General features: G+C 40.3%; 3 protein-coding genes across 5 annotated transcripts; all 3 read right to left on the minus strand.

Moving 5' to 3' along the window:
* Positions 1 to 1,798: 1,798 nt before the first annotated feature.
* On the minus strand, positions 1,799 to 11,944 carry LOC141815392 (uncharacterized). 3 transcript variants are annotated; one of them, XM_074703341.1, is made up of 3 exons: positions 11,627 to 11,944; positions 10,354 to 10,818; positions 1,799 to 1,924 (listed from the first exon to the last, which is right to left on the minus strand). In XM_074703341.1, the coding sequence occupies exon 2, from the start codon at positions 10,797 to 10,799 to the stop codon at positions 10,359 to 10,361; it is 441 nt and encodes a 146-aa protein (XP_074559442.1). In that variant the 5' UTR covers positions 10,800 to 10,818; positions 11,627 to 11,944; the 3' UTR covers positions 1,799 to 1,924; positions 10,354 to 10,358. The 3 variants fall into 3 exon arrangements, with proteins under 3 accessions (XP_074559442.1, XP_074559443.1, XP_074559441.1); XM_074703342.1 differs by lacking the exon at positions 1,799 to 1,924 and adding an exon at positions 8,659 to 8,867; XM_074703340.1 differs by lacking the exon at positions 1,799 to 1,924 and adding an exon at positions 8,659 to 8,872.
* Positions 11,945 to 13,762: 1,818 nt separating this feature from the next.
* Positions 13,763 to 14,800, minus strand: LOC141814277 (protein ASPARTIC PROTEASE IN GUARD CELL 1-like). The gene has a single exon (XM_074702213.1). It carries the CDS (start codon positions 14,798 to 14,800, stop codon positions 13,763 to 13,765), a length of 1,038 nt encoding a protein of 345 aa, XP_074558314.1.
* Positions 14,801 to 15,953: 1,153 nt separating this feature from the next.
* LOC141814276 (uncharacterized) lies at positions 15,954 to 17,412 on the minus strand. Its single transcript, XM_074702212.1, has one exon. The coding sequence runs from the start codon at positions 17,366 to 17,368 to the stop codon at positions 16,175 to 16,177; it is 1,194 nt and encodes a 397-aa protein (XP_074558313.1). The 5' UTR covers positions 17,369 to 17,412; the 3' UTR covers positions 15,954 to 16,174.
* Positions 17,413 to 20,911: the final 3,499 nt, after the last annotated feature.

Below are 20,911 nucleotides of genomic sequence, written 5' to 3' on the forward strand. Positions count from 1 at the left end.
ATATAGCTAGTACGAGATTCTTAGATGATGTGATTGTGTCGTCTATGACTCACTATCAGTTGATCGACTAGTCTCAACTCTCATGCATCATAATGTAAGAATACACAAGGATTATACTCCTCTTGCTTTGTAGATCTACCAAACTTAACCAAAATTCTATTGAACTGATCATACGTATGTAGATACAAAAGGCAAATTTATCGTGTCTTTTTTTTTTTGTTCATACACAGACCGAAGCAACGCTTTGAGTCATTGGTTCGCTAATCGGACAAGGGGGTGGTCAATCATCAAACCACGTGTCGACTAAAGAATTGACCCAGTCAGTCAACTTTACAAAGTCAAAGTTAAACTTAGACAAGCAAATAAACAAATCACTGTTTTAAGGGACATGAGGTTTGAATCTGTCTTCCCATCATGGAAAATGAGTCTGTTTGTTTGTTGGTTTGCTCGAATGAACTTCATTGAGAAATATTAAGATGAAAACTTTGCACATCGGTCGTATGATACAGACAGCTAGCGACTTTTGTCAGATTAGCCGAAGACAAATTCCATTTCATGATGACAATGGCGTTGATCGCGATGAGCTAGTTTGAATTTGCTTCAGACTTCAGGAGTCAGTTTCAGTTCCTCAACATCAAATTTTGAGTTTAGCTACTCCTTTCTCATCTAGATAATAATATTAATCTGTCCGTCGTCTAAATTCTGGTGTGTTTTGAGATGGCACTGCAAATTAAAAGCAACCAAACTATTATATATCGACGCAGAGCTAGTCGCCCACACATACATGACACTGAGCAGTACTGTCTATCTTTTTTATTTAGTAGATGCATATGCGGCCGTAGTTAAGACGAAGACGATGACGATGAGATCGAGCTGCTGCAGCTAATTGCAGCTCGGAACGGACACTCTGCAGGCGGCGGCCACCGTCCGGCCTCGGCTGATGAAGGGAGCCAAGGATGGGTTCCTCGTGTACTGGCAGAAGCAGGGGCTCTGGGACCTGAGCGCTGAGCAGCATTGGCTGGACGGCGAGCTCATGACTAATATTGCGCCGGCGCAGGAAGACAGCTGCGACGAGTCACAAGCCGCCGACTCCACCGCCGTCAGAGCTCCGACGAGCAGGAGCAGCACAGCCACCGAGAAGAACACACACGCGGGCTTCATCATCTCGATTGATCGAAGCAGGTGGATGGTGAAGTGCATGGGAGAGCCCCAACCCCCGGTCTAGTATTTATAGAGCTAGCAATGAATCTGATCAATTAAATGAAAAACGTCTCGATCTAAAAGAAGACATCTGCCCAACTAAATGATTAATTAAATATATAATTTTTTTTTTACCTCTGATGGCTTTCGAGGCAATTCATTGCGAGAATATGGCAACGAATTAAGTAGGGCATCGAAATACTGCTTCTACGTCGACAATTCAATTTCAAACGCACTGTTTGAAATCTTCTATAATGTTTCTGATAAATACTTGTGGCTGTAGAAACAGCGAGTGTATTTAAGAGAAGTATGTGTGCCCTTCATCATGGTGTGTGCAAAGATTAGGATGCATGAACCGCTGGGAAGACAGCATTTAATATTTGAAGTAACTTGGATCTAATGAAAAGTCCAGGTGTGGGTGCTGGGATTGAAGTTGTTTTGATCTTGAACATTGGTCAAAACTAGGATGAAACTTTAATCATCCTTGTGATTCATGGACTCAGAGAGGCATAGACATTAATTAAAAGAGGAAGAAGAACTATGAATGTCTCAGAGAACATTTGGTTGTCTTATGAGCGATTCAAAACTGAGATGACATGAAATAATCCATCGCATTATTACTGCTGATAACAAAAAGGAAAACTGCATTTTAAATTAACCGAGCTTACTTATGAAACCTGTATCTGCTAGCTCGCCATCAATTTGTTCCATCCGCTTGACTTACCTAACATAAAAATCAAGCCATTTTAATCGATAATATATTCCAAAATGACAATAAATCTCATTTGTTACATGAACCACGATGCAACTATCACTTAAACAGTATAAGCACTAGTGGTAGATCTACCATCACATCTCAGATCAGACTAAAAACACTAGAAAAAGAATTTCAGAAATATAACATTTCAGGAGCAAATTAATTTTGCCAGCAATAAACCAGAGCACCAAACTCCAGAGATGCCATTCCTTAACATCCTTTGCAGTTTGATAAAGGAAAATTTTTGTTGCTTATCAATTTATAACTCACTTGCACAACTGGAAGAGATATTTTGATCGAGTAGATTTTCATTAAGGAAAATCTTTGTCGAGTAGGTTATATTTGTGATCTTTAAGAAGTTTCTATTGCTGAATTGTGGAACACACACATATAAAAAGAAACATAATGTACCTCCTAAATGAATCCTTAAACACAGCTGGAAGACAGATAAATAACATTATCTAGATAAAAGAAAATTGAGAGCCAACCTCAAAAATTAACACTACTACAAAAATAATAACAATAACAAATAAACAATAATTGAAAGATGATCAAGTGCCCTTACTGAGACCTTCATGTGTACTTAAACTATGATAGTCGACTAAAAGCTACGACTCAGAATTCTAAACATTAATTTGCCTTTAGTAGAAGGTTAAAGCATTAAGAATTGTTATCACTGTGATGCTGAAATTGTTAACTAGTGCAAAAGAGGAAAGGAGATTACTATGATTGAGATAAACTATGAACAAAGCATTTGAGAAGGTCAGTTGGCATAAACTAATGAATGTTGATTTTTCAATCCTACATTTACTGCTCCAACTGTTGAGGGTTCAAAGGCATAAGACTTGAGAATACAAATTTACTACATGAAGGTCATCCAAAATAGTTGGCAAATATGGCCCATTGAGTCATTGTTGCTCGAAGACCTATATTTGAAGAATTTATGAAAGGCGATGAGTAAGATTGTGTATAATAGATCATTCCCCAGAAGCCCTCATTGATGGGAGATTTGTGCACCAAGCTGCCCCTTTTTTTACACTAATACACATATTGGGCCACAAACATTTTTATGTATAAATCATTTGTGGGCAATCAACTAGCCTAAACATTATTAGAAATAGCTGATTAAAAGGAGGGAGAAGATCATGACTAGCCTAAACATTATTAGAGATAGCCAACTTAAAGGAGGGAGAAGATCATGAAGATGGAGATAACTATCAAGTGGTTTAATCAGTCTCTTATCATATAAAAGTTGATAAAATTCAGAATTCGTGATGATGACATGTTTGTAGACACAAAGAAATAAAATGCACAAACAGTGCAGCTAGAAAACTTCGCTCCTTGCAAAGTTTGCTACTTAAAGTTTAAGACGCCCAATTTTGAGAGCAATTCAGAGCAAGTAAGGAAATAAACTCCCACATAATTTGGAAAACTCGTGCAGGAAATACCGAATTTAATTATTAAAAATATCAAATATTAAATTATTGTAATTTTTTAAAAATCAAATAATATATATAAAATATAAATATCATTAGATTATTTTTAAAAAATAAATACAAACTATTTTGTTTTCTCTAATTGATCGATATCAGGATATATATAATAAATAAAACCTATAAATCTCTAAAGATTATTAATAAAAGAAAATAGATTGAAAGGTAAATTAAAGCTTAATTACAATGCTAAAGATTAGGGAAACATCCAAAGAAGCCTCATTTTGAAAAATATATTAAATTATTTTAATCAACATTATAATTGGAGCACATACTGCAACAAAAATATAAATAACAATGCGTTGAATTTAGATCGGAGTCCTATTTTTTGTACTCATCCTCATTTATTATATTTATCATCATCCTCATTTTCATCAATTATTCAACTTTCATCCTTATTCTTATATCGATCGAAGAAGGAATTGAATAACCATCTTCATTCTCATATCCGTTAGAGTATTGAATATATTCTATATTAATAATTTTATTCATTCCCTCCAATTATTATTATTCAAAAGTATATTAGAATTAATATTATATCCAAAAAAATATAATTCAATGAAAACAAAAATAAACATTCATAGACTACGAGAGAAGAAATTGAGAAGGAGGAGAAGATCAAAATTATTTTTTTATTTTTTTAATTAGTTGAGTGTATATATATAAACTCGTCTTATCCGAAAATCTCCATTATCTAATTATTTAATCGAAACAAAAAAAAATCCTTTCATATTCTTCTTCATAGAGTTTGGAGGAAAATATAATTCCTAATCAAAAGATAATTTTCTATCCATTTCAACGGAGTTGTACATGATCTTCTATCGGCAAGCTAAGGTAATAGAACTATCGTGAGCGTGCATAGAGAAGAAGATTTCATAGAGAAAGCGTGATATCGAAATAATTAAGAATTTTCATCCAACAGGTTGATGAATGATACTAGTCACCTCCAAAAAAAAATCATTTTTTAACCATGAATATATAGCTACGTACCTAGCTCATTGCATAATAAACTAATTAAAATTAAGATCTTTATTAAACTCTTTAATTCAGATTTCTCAAAATTTAAACACTACTGATCATTATGATATAGCTAGTACGAGATTCTTAGAAGATGTGTTTGTGTCATCTATGACTCGCTATCAGTTGATCGACTGGTCTCAACTCGCATGCATTATAATGTAAGAATACACAAGGATTATAATACTCTTGCTTTGTAGATCTATCAAACTTAAATGATACGTTTGGTTAGTTATCATATATAATTTTGATTATGTGATTATTAGGTAATCAAATAACTAAAGTTATAGAGTATAAAATATAATATAATATTATTTAGTTCAACTTATTTATTTGAAAAGAATAAAATATAATTAGTTTAATATTTACTATAGTACCATTTATTCAAATAAATTAAATTAGTTCATATATGTTCTATATGATATACTTTGAACTTTGTTGTTCATCAGATGCCAATTGGATAAGATAATCGTAGGCACTGATTGTCTCTTGTGTAATCTAGAGAGTCAACGGTCAACATTAGTCATCTAATCCCAAACAAGGGATTTTTCTATCCACACTAATCTCACATTGCTTGTCTTGGCAATATGATGGCTTCAATAGTGGCCATCTGCATGAATGCTGCCCTCTTATCAATGATGCAACCCATCTTGTATTGATTGTATGATGCATGATGATTATCCCCCCATTGATATCACTAACTCTGGAGGCCTGATGCCAATGATAAGAACTATACATAATAAATGATGCATTTATTGTTGTTCTCATTACCTCTATTTCAAGTACAATCTATCTGGCTTTGCCACCAAAGCATTATACCACTGGGCCCATTTGCACTGACTGATAGAATTCATCCCCTATATATCTGGAATTGAGCTTTAACTTTATAAAAATAGTTTCCTCAAAACCTTGTAACATAGTGCGCAGGATATTGTTTCTTTGCCAATGTAATATAATGATTCAGGGGTGAATGACGTATAAAATTGTTACAATTCTTGCTACTGTAACATCTATGTTTCTTGCTCTAGGCCAGTTATCTCTATTTTTGGTTATTGAAAAATTGCAAAACCTTTTGAGAATGCAAATATCAGCCATATGTTAGGGAGTATAGAAGGATCATTTAATCTTATTTTAAATGTCTTTTATGTAGATTCCATTTGTCAGTCTTGATTATTTCCCATTATGGCATTTCAATTTGTTGACTTAACAAATTTCAAAATCCTTGATCCCTTTTTTTCAGCCCTTATTGCTGCATTATGCCAACTTATATAGCTTAGCAGTCTTACACAAGCAAGATAAAACTCCATAACAACAGAATAACTTATTCTCATAGCCGGTTTCAGCTTGTTCACTAATCTGGTGGGAATAAATATCTCCAACTTGAGGTAGATATAATTCAAACCAGTAAATTTATTGCTTTAAGTGATACTATGATAATTCCAATACTGGAAGTCTGTGGTTCACTACAATATCTTATAACTATCCTTCTTGAAGTCTATGCATTTCATCACTTTATTCACGCTGCTGAAACTTCCTCTGAATAAGTGATAATGTATTCACAACTAAAACACACCCCCATAAAATTGATTCAGAATTTTACTAACCCATTTCTAACTAAAGCATCCCCCCCAAATGGGTTATTTAGTTATTGTGGTACTATACTATTATATGGGATATATTTTATATTTCCTCAATCAGATAATATATTTTCATCTCTCAACTTAGTATAAGAGTACACAAATCTAGAATAGGGATTTCCAATTTCCTTCCTTTTGTTTCTTTCAAGCTCCATTGACCTTCTTTCAAGAGACTTATTAGCAGAAGAATGCAATTCTATGCTACCTGTGAGCACTTGCAAATCATGCTCCACATCTTGCAAGTGTTCTGTAGTATCCATACATTCTTTCCATAGGGAAGCAAAATCTTCCTCCATTCGAGATTTCTCTTGCTATACTGTGGAAATAAGATCTTCTGGCTCGCTGTTAGTATCATTTTTATTTCGAATAAACTTTGTGTTATAATATTATTTGCAGATACAGATATGTCAGGCAGCAGCACCAGGTGGCCGGACAGTTTTGAGAATTGTTGCGGGTGGTAAGTATTGGTGTTATTAGTACTTTTTAATTCATAATTTGTTTTATAACATATGTCTAACATTTATATGTTTTATAATGCAGTTTTACGCCAGATGGTCATAAAATTGCAGCCTATATTTCTAGTAAGTTCCGCGAGCGAGTATGCAGGGCATACTTAGAGGCATGTCGACGAGGGCATGCGAACCTTCTACTACGAGGAGTCTGACGTAAGCATCGGAGTGGTCGCGTCAGGGCACCCCTGGCCTTCCTGCTCACGGTTGCTTTTCTTGCAGGGTCAGCAGCTCCGTGATCCCTTCAACCCGATCTCGTCTTGGTGCTGAGAAGCCGACAACATGTCCTGAAGCTGATCTCAACAGAAACAGCTGATGTGGCGGTGATATTATCTTACTTGGGAATCGATTATAACCTGAACCAAAAAAAGATTATGATCGATAACTTTAAACAGATAACTAAGATTATCAATAATAATCCTAACCAACGCCCTAAAGATATATCAAACGTTGACCAAAATTCTATTGAACTGATCATAAGTATGTAGATACAAAAGGCAAATTTATTGTGTCTTTTTTTTTTTCATAAACAGACCAAACAGACCAAAGCAACGCTCTGAGTCATTGGTTCACTAATCGGACAAGGGGGTGATCAATCATCAATCCACGTGTCGACTAAAGAATTGACCCAGTCATTCAACTTTACAAAGTCAAAGTTAAACTTAGACAAGCAAATAAACAAATCACTGTTTTAAGGGACATGAGGTTTGAATCTGTCTTCCCATCATGGAAAATGAGTTTGTTTGTTTGTTTGTTTGCTCGAATGAACTTCATTAAGAAATATTAAGATGAAAACTTTGCACATCGGTCGGCCTGTCAACAAACCGAGAAATCATTCACCGTATGATACAGACAACTAGCTACTTTTGTCAGATTAGTTTGTTTTCCAGACCTTGCCTTTGAATTTGCTTCAGACTTCAGAGCCAGTTTTAGTTCCTAAACGTTAAAATTTGAGTTTAGCTACTCCTTTCTCATCTAGATGATAATATTAATTTGTCCGTCGTCTAAATTCTGGTGTGTTTTGAGATGGCACTGCAAATTAAAAGCAACCAAACTATTATATATCGACGCAAGCTAGTCGCCCACACATACATGACACTGAGCAGTGTCTATCTTTTTTATTTAGTAGATGCATATGCGGCCATAGTTAAGACGAAGACGATGACGATGAGATCAAGCTGCTGAAGCTAATTGCAGCTCGGAATGGACACTTTGCAGGCGGCGGCCACCTTCCGGCCTTCGCTGATGAAGCGACTCAAGGATCGGTTCTTCGCGTACTGGCAGAAGCAGGGGCTCTGCGACCTGAGCGCTGAGCAGCATTGGCTGGACGGCGAGCTCGTGCCTGAGATTGCGCCGGAGCAGGAAGACAGCTGCGACAGGTTACAAGTCGCCGACTCCACCGCCGTCAGAGCTCCGACGAGCAGGAGCAGCACAGCCACCGAGAAGAACACACAAGCAGGCTTCATCATCTCGATTGATCGAAGCAGGTGGGTGGTGAAGTGAATGGGAGAGCCCCGACCCCCGGTCTAGTCTTTATAGAGCTAGCAATGAATCTGATCAATCGAATGAAAAATGACTTGATCTCGCGATATTAACGCGGCTTAAAAGAAGATGGCCCGCAATCAATGGCATTGAATAGACAGATTCTGCCCAACTAAATGATTAATTAATTTTTGTTTTTTTACCTCTGATAGCTTTCGAGGCAATTCATTGGGAGAATATGGCATCGAATTCAGTAGAGTATCGAAATACTGCTTGTATGCCGACAATTCAACTTCAAACGCACTATTTGAAATCTTCTATAATGTTTCTGATAAATAATTGTGGCGCTAGAAACAGCGAGTCCATTTAAGACAGGTATGTGTGCCCTTCATGAACCGCTGGGAAGACTGCATTTAATATTTGAAGTAACTTGGATCTAATGAAAAGAGTCCAGGTGTGGGTGCTGGGATTGAAGTTGTTTTGATCCTGAACATCGGTCAAAACTAAGATGAAACTTTAAATCCTAATCATCTCTGAATAATCATCCTTGTGATTCATGGACTCAGAGAGGCATAGACATTAAGAAGAACAACAATGAATGTCTCAGAGAACATTTGGTTGTCTTATGAGCGATTCAAAACTAAGATGACATGAAATAATCCATCGCATTATTATTGCTGAAAACAAAAGGAAAACTGCATTTTAAATTAACCGAGCTTACTGATGAAACCTGTATCTGCTAGCTCGCCATCAATTTGTTCCATCCGCTTGACTTACCTAACATAAAAATCAAGCCATTTTAATCGATAATTCCAAAATGACAATAAATCTCATTTGTTACATGAACGACAATGCAACTATCACTTAAACAGTATAAGCATTAGTGGTAGGTCTAACATCACATCTCAGATTAGACTAAAAACACTAGAAAAAGAATTTCAGAAATATAACATTTCAGGAGCAAAATTAATTTTGCCAGCAATAAACCAGAGCACCAAACTCCAGAGATACCATTCCTTACCATCCTTGCAGTTTGATAAAGGAAAATTTTTGTTGTTTATCAATTTATAACTCACTTGCACAACTGGAAGAGATATCTTGATCGAGTAGATTTTTTCATTAAGGGAAATCTTTGTCGAGTAGATTATATTTGTGATCTTTAAGTAGTTTCTATTGCTGAATTGTGGAACACACACGTATATAAAAAGAAATATAATGTACCTCCTAAATGAATCCTTAAACACAGCTTGAAGACGGATAAATAAAATTGTTGAGATGAAAGAAAATTGAGAGCTAACCTCAAAAATTAACAATACTACAAAAATAATAACAATAACAAATAAATAATAATTGAAAGATGATCAAGTGTCCTTACTGAGACCTTCATGTGTACTTAAACTATGATAGTTGACTAAAAGCTATGACTCAGAAGATGGTTTCTAAACATTAATTTGCCTTTAGTAAAAGGTTAAAGCATTAAGAATTGTTATCACTGTGATGCTGAAATTGTTAACTAGTGCAAAAGAGGAAAGGAGATTACTATGATTGAGATAAACTATGAACAAAGCATTTGAGAAGGTCAGTTGGCATAAACTAATGAATGTTGATTTTTCAATCCTACATTTACTGCTCCAACTGTTGAGGGTTCAAAGGCATAAGACTTGAGAATACAAATTTACTACATGAAGACGCCATGGTAAAGTTGCTACCATGTGACTTCGAGATCACGAGTTCGAGTCTTGAAAATAGCCTCCCATAAAATAGAGTAAGATTGTGTACAATAGATCATTCCCCAAGAGCCCGCATTGATGGGAGCTTTGTGCACCAAGCTGCCCCCTTTTTTTTACACTAATACACACATTGGGCCACAAACATTTTTATGCGTAAATCATTTGTGGACAAACAACTGGCCTAAACATTATTAAAGATAGCTGACTAAAAGGAGGGAGAAGATCATGACTAGACTAAACATTATTAGAGATAGCCAACTAAAAGGAGGGAGAAGATCATGACGATGGAGATAACTATCAAGTGATTTAATCAGTCTCTTATCATATAAAAGTTGATAAAATTCAAAATTCGTCATGATGACATGTTTGTAGGCACAAAGAAATAAAATGCACAAACAGTGCAGCTAGAAAACTTCGCTCCTTGCAAAGTTTGCTGCTTAAAGTTTAAGACGCCCAATTCTGAGAGCAATTCAGAGCAAGTAAGGAAATAAACTCCCACATAATGTGGAAGACTCGTGCAGGAAATACCGAATTTAAGCAGAAGATTGCTTCTCCACTTGGGGGGTGCCTTCAATCTTCTTTTTGGATTCAAGAATATACTTCCAACCACGTTTGTTCACCCCACTCATCTTGACAGGAGTATCTGAAACTGGTAAACCAGCCTTGTGCCTAATTCCCCATGCTTTTCCATGGCGTCCATCCTTATACAAGTTGATCTTGGTTATCTTGTATGAGAGGTCCCTCCACTTCCTCTTGGCCATTTGATATCCAATTCCCCAGTTGGGTAGGAATTGGGCGACATCAAAAAGATTCTTCTTCTTATTCTTCTTTGGCTTCAGTTTCTCATCCTCCTGTGTGTCCATTGAGGGAGTTGCAGAAACATCGCTGAAGGATCTTACAACATCAAGTGAACGGAAAAATAAACTCATTGCACTGCGCATTGAGGGTCGATGGTTCACCAGAGCCACCGCCATTGCAGTTGCTGTACTCTTGCTGCACACAAAAAAATGATCAACACCTAAAGTTAACATGGTTCAAAACCCTACTAACATGGCAGCTAATTGAGTTGGACCAAAGCCAACAAGCATTAATAATTTGGTGACAATAAAAGGAAAAACTATTATACAAACAAATGAAATGCACAAACAAGCGAAAAACAAACTAGTAAAATAAACTAAATGGCAAAATCATAAATCACCAAAAGCACATACCATAATAAATACAACTAAAAAACTCCTCAAGAATCACAAACAAGAATAAATAAATATCACAAACTTCAGCCTCCCAAGATGCTAAGTGTTTTAAAAGCAAATCACAAATGTAAGTCATACCATGAGTTGATTAATACATGACCCAGATCAATCATCGTAAGCATCACAATTGCTAATAACAATATGTCTTCAATCGGATGACTAACAAAAACAAAACAAAACAAAAACACTATATCCTGCAATTGCTAAGAAAAAAAACAAATTAGATGGATTTCAAATACAAAAGTAAATTCGAAAATTAACATGCATTCAAAAGTTGGACAGTGCTTGAATACACATCTAAGTAGAAAGAAAAATTCTTGTCTAGAAGCTTCTCAAACCAAGCAACCGAAATAGCTAAAGGCCTTAACAGGCTATTGCACACACAAAGGAAGCTTAGAGATAATAAAAAAAAAGGAACTAACAAACCTAAAAGACGACTACAGGATGGAGGCGTGCTGGTATGTGTATATGTAATTTTTCTACACGTAAACAAGGAAATGAGGAATGTAATTTCGAAAAATATTCAGAAAACATGAACGGCTGTAGACCTGTAGCGGGCTTCTGAGGACCAACGGAGGAGGAAGACGGCAGCCTGTGGAGGAGTACGTCTGCGCGTAGACGACTTCACGACCGACGAAGTGCAGGACCAGCGTCGTGGGTGAGCTGAGAACGAGGACGTGAGGTGGTGGGGGATGTTCCCGCTTGGTGACTATCCGGCGGCGTGGCTGTAGTGAGGTGAGGCGGAGGGGAGATTAACGGGTGTCGAACGCCTGTGGCTTCCGTGCGGCGGCGGCGGCGGTCGCCTGCTCAGTCGGGGAATGGAAAACAGAAGTGAGATGATAAGTGACGTTGGAGTCGGCGGCTAGGGCAAGGTAAGCCGTGGAAGGTTAAGTAAATTTACAATAATATTGATAAAATGTTAAAAAGGATATTTTCGTGGGAATGAAAATTTTCCTCAACATTTTATCAAATGACCCATTAAATTTTGGTAATTATCAAATCGTAAATTTCTTTTACAAATCCGAGCTGGATTATATAGACCTCGAGATTGAGCTAGTAGTATTGAGAAGCGCCCAAGAGGATAGTATTTGGGAAATGAGACTGTTTTTTTTTATTATTTTTTCTTTCATTTTTATTGTTTATCAATTTAAGCCAATAAATTTTTTTAATATATAAGTTCAAGAATTTAAACAAATAAAAGCTAATAAAAGGTGCTTATTGTCGTATGTTCCGATTGGGTACCGTAGACAGTTAAGTCACTAGTCAATAAGAATCCGACTCACATATAGTTTCGCTTTCGTCGATGAAGAGAGATTGAACAAGAGGGTTAGGTGGATGCCGGGGATTCTCGACAGATTATTTCAACGCTCAAGTTAGTATTTGTGAAAGAAGATGTAGAAAAGAAAATATATGAAGTTGCTGGGAGAGTTTCTCATACATGTTATAGGGCTTATATACTTATGAGAAAGGAATCTTCACGTCGACTTAAGGGCAGATCTCTGCCAGAGTCGAGAAGACCGATTCTGTCGATTGCTGACCTGGGGTCTCCACATGAGGCATCTAGAGGATCATGCCTGCCGACCTCGTAATCGCCCTGTGGTTTGGCATTGCTGATTAATATTATATTTTGGTTGTATGCTCAAACACGAGGGGATCTAGGGAACTAGGTCTGACAACCTTATAGCCGCCCTATGGCTTGGCATTATTGATTATTTTTATCTTTTGGTTGTATGTGCAAGCACGAGGAGATTCAGAGAACCAGGTCCGACAACCTTATAGCTGCCCTGTGGCTCGACATTGTTTATTATTCTCACCTTTTGGCTGTATGCGCAGGCACAAAGGGATCAAGAAAATTAGACCTGACAACCTCAAAATCATCTTGACCCCTTGGTAGGCCTCACACACTTTGGGGATTTTGATAGTTTTTGTATGAGACGGGAGAGGTGGTCAAGATGGGGCGGCTAACTTGCTGAGTTGTTGAGTGGCCGAAGGAATGTAGTGTTTGAGTGGCCAAGAGGTAGAGCGGTTGTGATCGAGACAGCCGAGGTTAAAATGGCCGAGTGGCCAAATGACCGAAACGGTTGAGGTCAGGATGGACGAGTAACCGAATGGCCAAATGACCCAAATGATTGAGGTCATGCCAAGTGATTGAAACGACTGAGGTTAAGATCCCCGAGTGGCTGTATGACTGAAAAGACCAAGTGGTTGAGACCGAGACGGTGGAGATTAGGCCAAGTGATCGAGACGGCTGAGATCAGAATGACCGAGTGGTCGAGAGAGATAGAGGGGTTAAGTGGTTGTGTGGTCGAGAGATCAAGTCGTTGAGACCGAAACGAGTGAGATCAGGATGACCGAGTGGCTGAGAGAAACGGAGGAGTCGAGTGGCCATGTGACCGAAAGACCAAATGGCTCAAATAACCGAGTGGCCGAAATGGCCGAGTCAGCTCAGGTCGAGATAGTTGAGTGGGATTCAAACTGACAGTCTATTTGATGTTAACTATTAACTTTTTAACTTAACACATCACTTTACCCCTTAAATACTTTCGCCACACACAACTAATCAAGATCCACGGTATCACCCTACTTGTTTAAGTTTATTTTATTTAAATAAAAAAATATTTTAAATCATTTTATATTTAATATACTTTTAGTATCCTTTTATTTATTTTCTTCTTTGGCTTGTTTCAACACATGCGTCGAGTAAAACCCACTTGGGATCGAACGAGGTCGATGCTGACCCGTATCCCCTGTTGCTGCACGCTGCCGATGATGTTCGCCGGCACCGACGACGGCGCGAACGCCAGGCAGTGGGTCCCTGCATCGTCCACAGGAATCAGGTAGTTCTTCGCCGGAAGCTGCAGTTCCTGCCCTCTCGGGAAGTGCAACGCCACCGTGGGCACCTCCACGCTCTCCATCCCCGACAGATTGTAACACGTGTCGAAAATCGACCACTCTTTTGCCGCCGGCAGCGCCGCTGTCCTCGCCCGGAAAGCGTCTCGCAGCGCCGCGTACACCTTCCCAAACAGCCGCGTCACAATCGTGCCCGTATCCAGGATCACGCCGCCACCCCAGTTGCTCTCGTCCACCGCGAACGTCGACGGCGGCACGTCCAGCATCTTCCCGCCCACGCTGATCCCCGTCATTCCCACGTAGTAGTAGGGACTCGCAACGCCGTTGCGGATGAGGGGAGCCGTGATCTCTGCCCTGCCGCCGTGGCCGGAACCGATGCGGAGGGTGGAGGCGGCGATGGAATCGCGGTCTACGAGGCAGTAGGACAAGGAGCGGGCCGATACCTGAGAGACGAACGAAAGGGACCCGGCGCCGAGACCTAGAATTCCGGCGGACCCGTAGAACAGGCCCTCGTTATCATGGCCGCACCCGATGGACACGCCGGAAAACTCGGCCTCCGGGCTGAAGGCCACCGTCTCCGTGGCAAAATCTCCAATCGAGAATGAGTTGTCACCATACCATGACTCATAAAGACAGGTGCCCTCGCCGCCGTTGCGGTTGCCGCCGCTTCCGGTGGCGTTGGAGGATGAAGAGATTGTGGAATTGGCGCAGGCGTATCCGTACCCGAGATCGAGGCATTGAGGAGATTGGCAGGAGAGAGGGGTGTAGGAGGAGGAGGCGGAGGGATCGAAGAAGGCCTCCGACTGTTCGTAGCAGTTGGCGCAGGGGAGGCACTGGATCCAGTTGACGTCGCTGCCGGTGTCGACCACCATGTAGAATGATCTCGCCGGAGTGCCGATCCGAACCCTAGTCAGGTACTCGTCGTTCCCCTCCCTGCGTCCGGAGTAGATTTGGCCTTTTAGCAACGAGGGGGCATCTTCCTTCTCCTGGACGAGGGAGTTCAGATCTGCGGACGCGACGGCGCGGAAGCGGTGGCCGATGTAGCGGACGCGGGCGGCGTCGCGACGGAGGCGAGCGACAGTGAGTGCCTGGTAGGAGAGGGGTCGGCCGGTGGCGTAACCGTGAGAGGAAGGAAGGAGGTCACGGGAGACGAACTGGAGGGAGAAGGCGTCGGACGAAGACGAGTTGTGGTGGTCGGCGAAATGGGGGTTGGCGGTAGGGTCGAAGGAAACGATGGTGTGGGCTTTTGCGAGGCTGTCGGAGACGTTAAGGGTGGCAGTGTAGGGCGGCGAATGGTGGCGGCGAGATGCCACCGAGGAGATGATGGAGAGCGCGAGTAGGGAGAAGTGAAAGAAAAGGAAGCCGCGGTGCTCCGCCATGGTTGTCGCCGTGAAAGCGCGGAAGCTATCGGCGCGGATAGCGTTATAAAATAGATTAATTATGCTAAGGTTACTTAATTAATTAATTAAGCGTTTAACGGCGAGAAAAAATTAATTGGCTGATTAATTAACTGATTGACACGTGCACTTTGAAATACATGCATTCGCCGGCAGAAAACAATTAATTAATTTAAACAATTGATTAACTAATGAATAATATGTGAAGGGATAATTTCCCAAGAAGGATCCTCCTATAGCCGTCCGTTCTGACTGTGACTAAATCTCAAAATGAGCTGTCATCACCAACCGTCGAGATTTAAAGTCGCCGAGCCTTTCATCGAAGAACCTGTGGAAAGCTCTGCCAAAGCCTTTCCATAGGATTCTCATTCTTTAACCATCTTCAGATGTACTTTTCAAAAGTCATTAGCTTTATACTTTTTTTAATCCTTGTCTCATTTTTCACAGCTTATAGTGTGGTCCTAGAATCTCAATTACTAAAGTGAGTCCGAAAGTAAGAAGAACATTAAAGAGAAGAATAAACTTTTTACATTTTCTAATTTAATTGAACAAATTGTTTATTTTAATTATCTATGAGGTGAAGCAAGTGCACGACAACTGTTAGTTTTTACAAACTCAAAGAGATATCTATTTCTAATAATATTAAATCTCTCATTAATCATAGTGTCGATGGATACATATACGATACGCTGAGTATGTAGATGACAGATACTCGACCCTAATTAAGTTATTAACTGTAATTTTAGGAGTAATTATATATATTTCAATTTATAGTTAAGATCCATTTCTTAATTAGTGCTGCTAAATTATTAACTATATGCTTAATTATAGTTTGCTTTTTTTGCCAAATTAGGAAGTGGCGATGCAACAAGGGTCCCAGATGAACAATGGCATGCGCAGCTCGCTGCACCTCCTCATGCTCCGCAGCATCTCCGCGCGGTCGCGTTTCTTCGACGTGAAGAGCAGCTTGTTGTCCTCCGGCAGCTGGTCGCGCCCGTCGCCAGTGGCGCTGAGGGTGGAGGTCACGACCACCGCAGCTGCAGCGGTGGCGCTGGTTGGCGCCGGGGTCCGTCGCGGCGTCGATGTGTGAGGCGATTCTGCGACGTTACTCTGCATGCGCATTTGGCCGGTGTCTTTTTCGCCCTCGCACTTGCCGCCGCCGACGAACTTGTTGATGACGATCGAAGAACGGAGGACCTTGACGGCGCCGCCGGTGCCGCTCTGTTGTTGGCTCACTTTGAACTCGACGACGGTTCCCCTGTCGAAGACTTCCACTTCCTCCTCCTCCTCTTCTTCTTCCTCTTCCTCGGGCTCCTCTACGGCTTCGGATTCTTCGAGTTGGTTCTGTTCCGTTTTAGCTTCGGCGGCGTCGGAGGGGGCGCCGATGAAGGAAAGGAGGAGGCGGCCGTCCTCGCGTTGGGCTTGGAGGTAGTTCAGGCAAGGCGCCTGGACGGCGTTGAGGACGAGGCGGCCATCGCAGCGGCGGGGCCTCACGTGAAGGCAGGGTGCGCGGCGGCTGGAGATGGACGGAAGAGGGGGAGGGAAGCACCTCTCCCGCGATAGTTTCCCGTTGGAGCGATGGTAGTTTACCTCGCGTAGCGGCGGCGGCGGCGGAGCCGCCTCTGTTTCCTGGTCCGTGTAATCATCAGCGTCCAACTCCTCCACCTCCTCTTCCTCTTTTTCTCCATGTTCTATCTCATCCTCAGAACTGATGCCGATCTCGAGGCCTTCGAGGAAGTCAGAGAAGTCGTCGGAGCCAGTTTCGGAGCCGAGTCTCTCGGTGCACGTATTAAGGCTCCTCTGGCTCATGGAGCTGGAGGAACGCCTCACGAGAGGGTGAACGTAGGGAGGCAGCAGCGGTTCAGCGGTGGCCTTCTTCGCCTGGATTGCCTTCCAAACGTCGGCTTGCCACGGCTGATCCTCCGTCGCCGCCTCCTCCTCCTCGTGATCTTCCTTCTCATCAACTCGCTGTTGCTTCGGCAGCCGTACACTCAAACCGACCTCCTCCAGTGGCAGGGGAACTCGGAGCACAGCCATAGCCATGTGTGAGGGTAGAGGCGGCGGCTGATGAGAACTGAGATAGAGAGGAAGCAGAGCAGGGGTATTTAATTTGTAGCGGCAGGGAAGAAAAGGCAGGAAGATCCTTATTCCCTTCCCTTATTTCCTTCCCTACCGCACTCGTGTCTTGTGATTTCGGTGCCTCGGGAACATTTGGGCCGCAGTGGGCCCACCCCACTACTATTATCAAAGTTAATTAGTGCAATTAATTACTTTTAATCCAAAATTTTGAAAAATAAGCATGTTTTATTAGCAGAAAATGACAGCAGGGGAGATGCATTTCTATCTATATCTATATCTATGTATATATCCATTCACAATAAATAGAGATATATTTTGGGGACCGAGCAATATTGTTCTGAGAATAAACCGGTGGAATTGAAAGAGAAATATGCTGGAGAAGAACGTAGCCTTTTCACGACCATACATACATGCACGGAGATACGCAGCTGCAAAAGCCTCTTTAATTATGGGAATCGGCACTTTAATTCCCGCCCAAACCACTGGCTGATGATGCACGAGGCCGGTTCAAGTGGACCGTTCGTGTAAAGTCTTGATGGATGGCTATCGGATCACTGTGCTGTCACAGTCCTTCATTAGCCTCAACGATCCTTCTGCTGCCACGTGGATAAGTAGAGATTAAACATTTGGTTAATTATATATATATTACACTAGCTAGCTCTATATATATATAGCTCGTGCCAATTGAAACACTTAGAATATGCTTGGTTTGGACAACTATCTTCAACTCACATAACTTATGAAGTCTGATTAGATGTTCATTTGACTAGATGTTCACTACTTTATACAAATTGCGAAGGTAATTACTTAGCCTTAATTAAACTAGCTAGACTAATTGGCTAGAAGTCTAGATGCCCTACTATTACCACTAATGATCGTTTGCAAGGCCATGCACCTACTTATGTCCCCTAATTAACAATGTGTGCTAGTTTCATAATTAACCTCAACGATCCACCTGATGCCACGTGGACAAGTAGAGATAAACACTTAATTCGTTAGTTACATTAATTAATTTGGATCGCTAATTACTTTGCTCAACTTGTTTAGTCGATCTCACTTCTAAAAAATGTGGAATCCGCCACCTTAATGGCCTCACACGATCGGCCCCATAACCATTTGTGAGGAGGTAAATCGAGAAATTGCAATTGATCATGACGCACTAGGGTATTGCCTGGCGATTCGAACTCTTGCCCTCTTCTGCAAGTCTGCTGCGTCGTAACCAACTCAGCTATGCCTCGAGGGCACTTTGTTTAGTCGATCTCACACTAACTAGCTTATGTGAATTGAAGCATATGCACTTTGGATTATTTTCATATATAAACTTTATGCCTTTAAATAATTTTCAATCATTTCTCTTATTCATTCTCTAAACATAAATAGTACAATACTTTGCAAACTAAACCAGCCAATAAAAAAAAAAACTAAAACCTCCCTTCTCGTAAAATAAGCTATATATTACAATTCAAATTTAATTTCATTATTTTCTTGTCACAAAAGAATAACATAATCACAAGGTCAATATAGATGTCATCAAAACTATGAGAGGATTGTCTTCTTTCCCTGAGACAATGTGTCAATTTGAAGATCACTGTTATGGATTTGTACGCCTAAGTCAAGAAAGTCAAGATCTGATCTAATTGATAGTGACACGACAAAGGTAAATTTTAATTTCGAGGCCAACTGGCTCAATTCAATACCCCACCTCATAGCTAGCTTGGCTCAAGGCCCCATACTCTAAACCCGAGCTCTCTCCTCTAGCTCAGTTGCCAATCTCCCACTCAATTCCTTGGTCAACCGCCCGAACTCTCCCCTCTAGCTCAGTTGTCGATCTCCGACTCAACCTCCTGGTCAATTGTCCGATCTCCCCACTCTAGCTTAGTGGCCGAGTGGCAGCTCAGCTCCCAGATCAACTGACTCTACGACCCACTCAATCCCCCACTCGGTGCTCCACTGGCTTTGCTCCCAAATGAATTTGTGATCTTTTAGCTAGAGGTCAACCCCTCCATCAGTTTAGTCTCTCTGAGTCAGTGCTTCTGCCTAGACCGCCGCCAGAATGACATATGCAATAATATAATATTTGATGGTAGCTCACCTATCTTATCAGTACAACATGATTAATATAGCGTGGTCCTGGACCATATCGAGTATGGGCGATAAGACCCTTAACTATTGCAACGATTAGATATTCTCCTTATCGACGATGGGACATCTCCTCCAATGACTCTATATAATGAGTCCGCTGCTAACGGACGCAAGTACGCGAACACACAATCAACACTCACCTTCTCTAATATTTTTAATTTTTTTCTTCTCCATCTCCGATTTGTGGCCTGACTTGAGCATCGGAGTGGTTAAGCCATGACACCCTCTGGCCTCCGTTCTCACCCTCCTTCTCTTTGCAGTCTAACAGGAGCTCCACCGTCTGTGGTCTTGCGTGACTTCACTATCATTAGTCGATGACTCATCCATAGATGATCTCAAACATGAACAATCACTATGATAACCCTAATTAACACTAACCTACTTCACTATGGAGTAGAATCCTCTACGTTAACAAGCCATAATGGCCCTAAGGAACACTTATCTACCCATTTGCAAACAATATCTTTAAGACAAAAAAGACATACACTAATCCTTGTTGTGAATTGACCACCTTTTGATTGAGATGGTGGACCAAACATAGGGAAGCCACTCATTGGCTTTATATAGCAAGGAGACAAATTGAGTGGTTCTTAACTTCTTTCACTATGTGTAACAATTTTACAATAATAACTCCATTCACAAAAGAGTTGCTATTTGCTAATGAACCTATTGATCTAGACATTAGGTTAAATTACATAATGAGCCTATTGATTTAAGTCATTGTGCCGATTTAGCTAAATGCATGTGCTAGGGCTACCTTTATCCTTGGTGAAATCATACACACAAGGGTGGACAAGGAAAGGCAAGTGAATCATTACCCTTTGTAGAATCATGTGCATAAGTCACAAGCAAAAACTATGTAGCAAGAGAGGCTACATAGAATAACCAAGAGGATTTCTTATTCCATGCTAAGCAATGTGTAGAGACATATAAAGGATAATCTAGTAGCTCTTGTCAATATAAGATCCTAAAAAAGGATCAGATCTCATTGAATCTATTATACATAGCCTTATTCTATATTGTAAGAGGCTATTTTCGCAACTCATATATAGAGACAAATGTGATAGAATATTTGTACATTGATGATATATTAATAATGAGCAACGGTTGTGATACAATTGTAACCATTACAAAAATATCAATAAAGATTTTAGAATTATAAATTAATTAATAGATATATTTTCGTGACTCAGTTTGAGACTTAGATCATGATGTTGAAGTTTAAATTAGGCTAAATCAAAACTTGATAACTTAACAACTTAAATTTTAAGATAGCAAGTAATAAGTGCATGTTTAAGTTGAAAGTATCTTGAAACTAACTTAAATTTAACTTTTTCATTTTCACAAATTTGTCTAAATCAATTT

The sequence above is a fragment of the Curcuma longa genome, chromosome 21 (assembly GCF_044706935.1).
Source record: "Curcuma longa cultivar G26 ecotype Majalengka, Jawa Barat chromosome 21, ITB_CL_G26_1.1, whole genome shotgun sequence".
Taxonomy (NCBI): Eukaryota; Viridiplantae; Streptophyta; class Magnoliopsida; order Zingiberales; family Zingiberaceae; genus Curcuma; species Curcuma longa.

Excerpts from the sequence above, each read along its gene's own strand:
- LOC141815392 (XM_074703341.1), bottom strand. The coding sequence starts at position 10,799 with ATGGCGGTGGCTCTGGTGAACCATCGACCCTCAATGCGCAGTGCAATG.
- LOC141814277 (XM_074702213.1), bottom strand. The coding sequence starts at position 14,800 with ATGGTGGTCGACACCGGCAGCGACGTCAACTGGATCCAGTGCCTCCCC.
- LOC141814276 (XM_074702212.1), bottom strand. The coding sequence starts at position 17,368 with ATGGCTATGGCTGTGCTCCGAGTTCCCCTGCCACTGGAGGAGGTCGGT.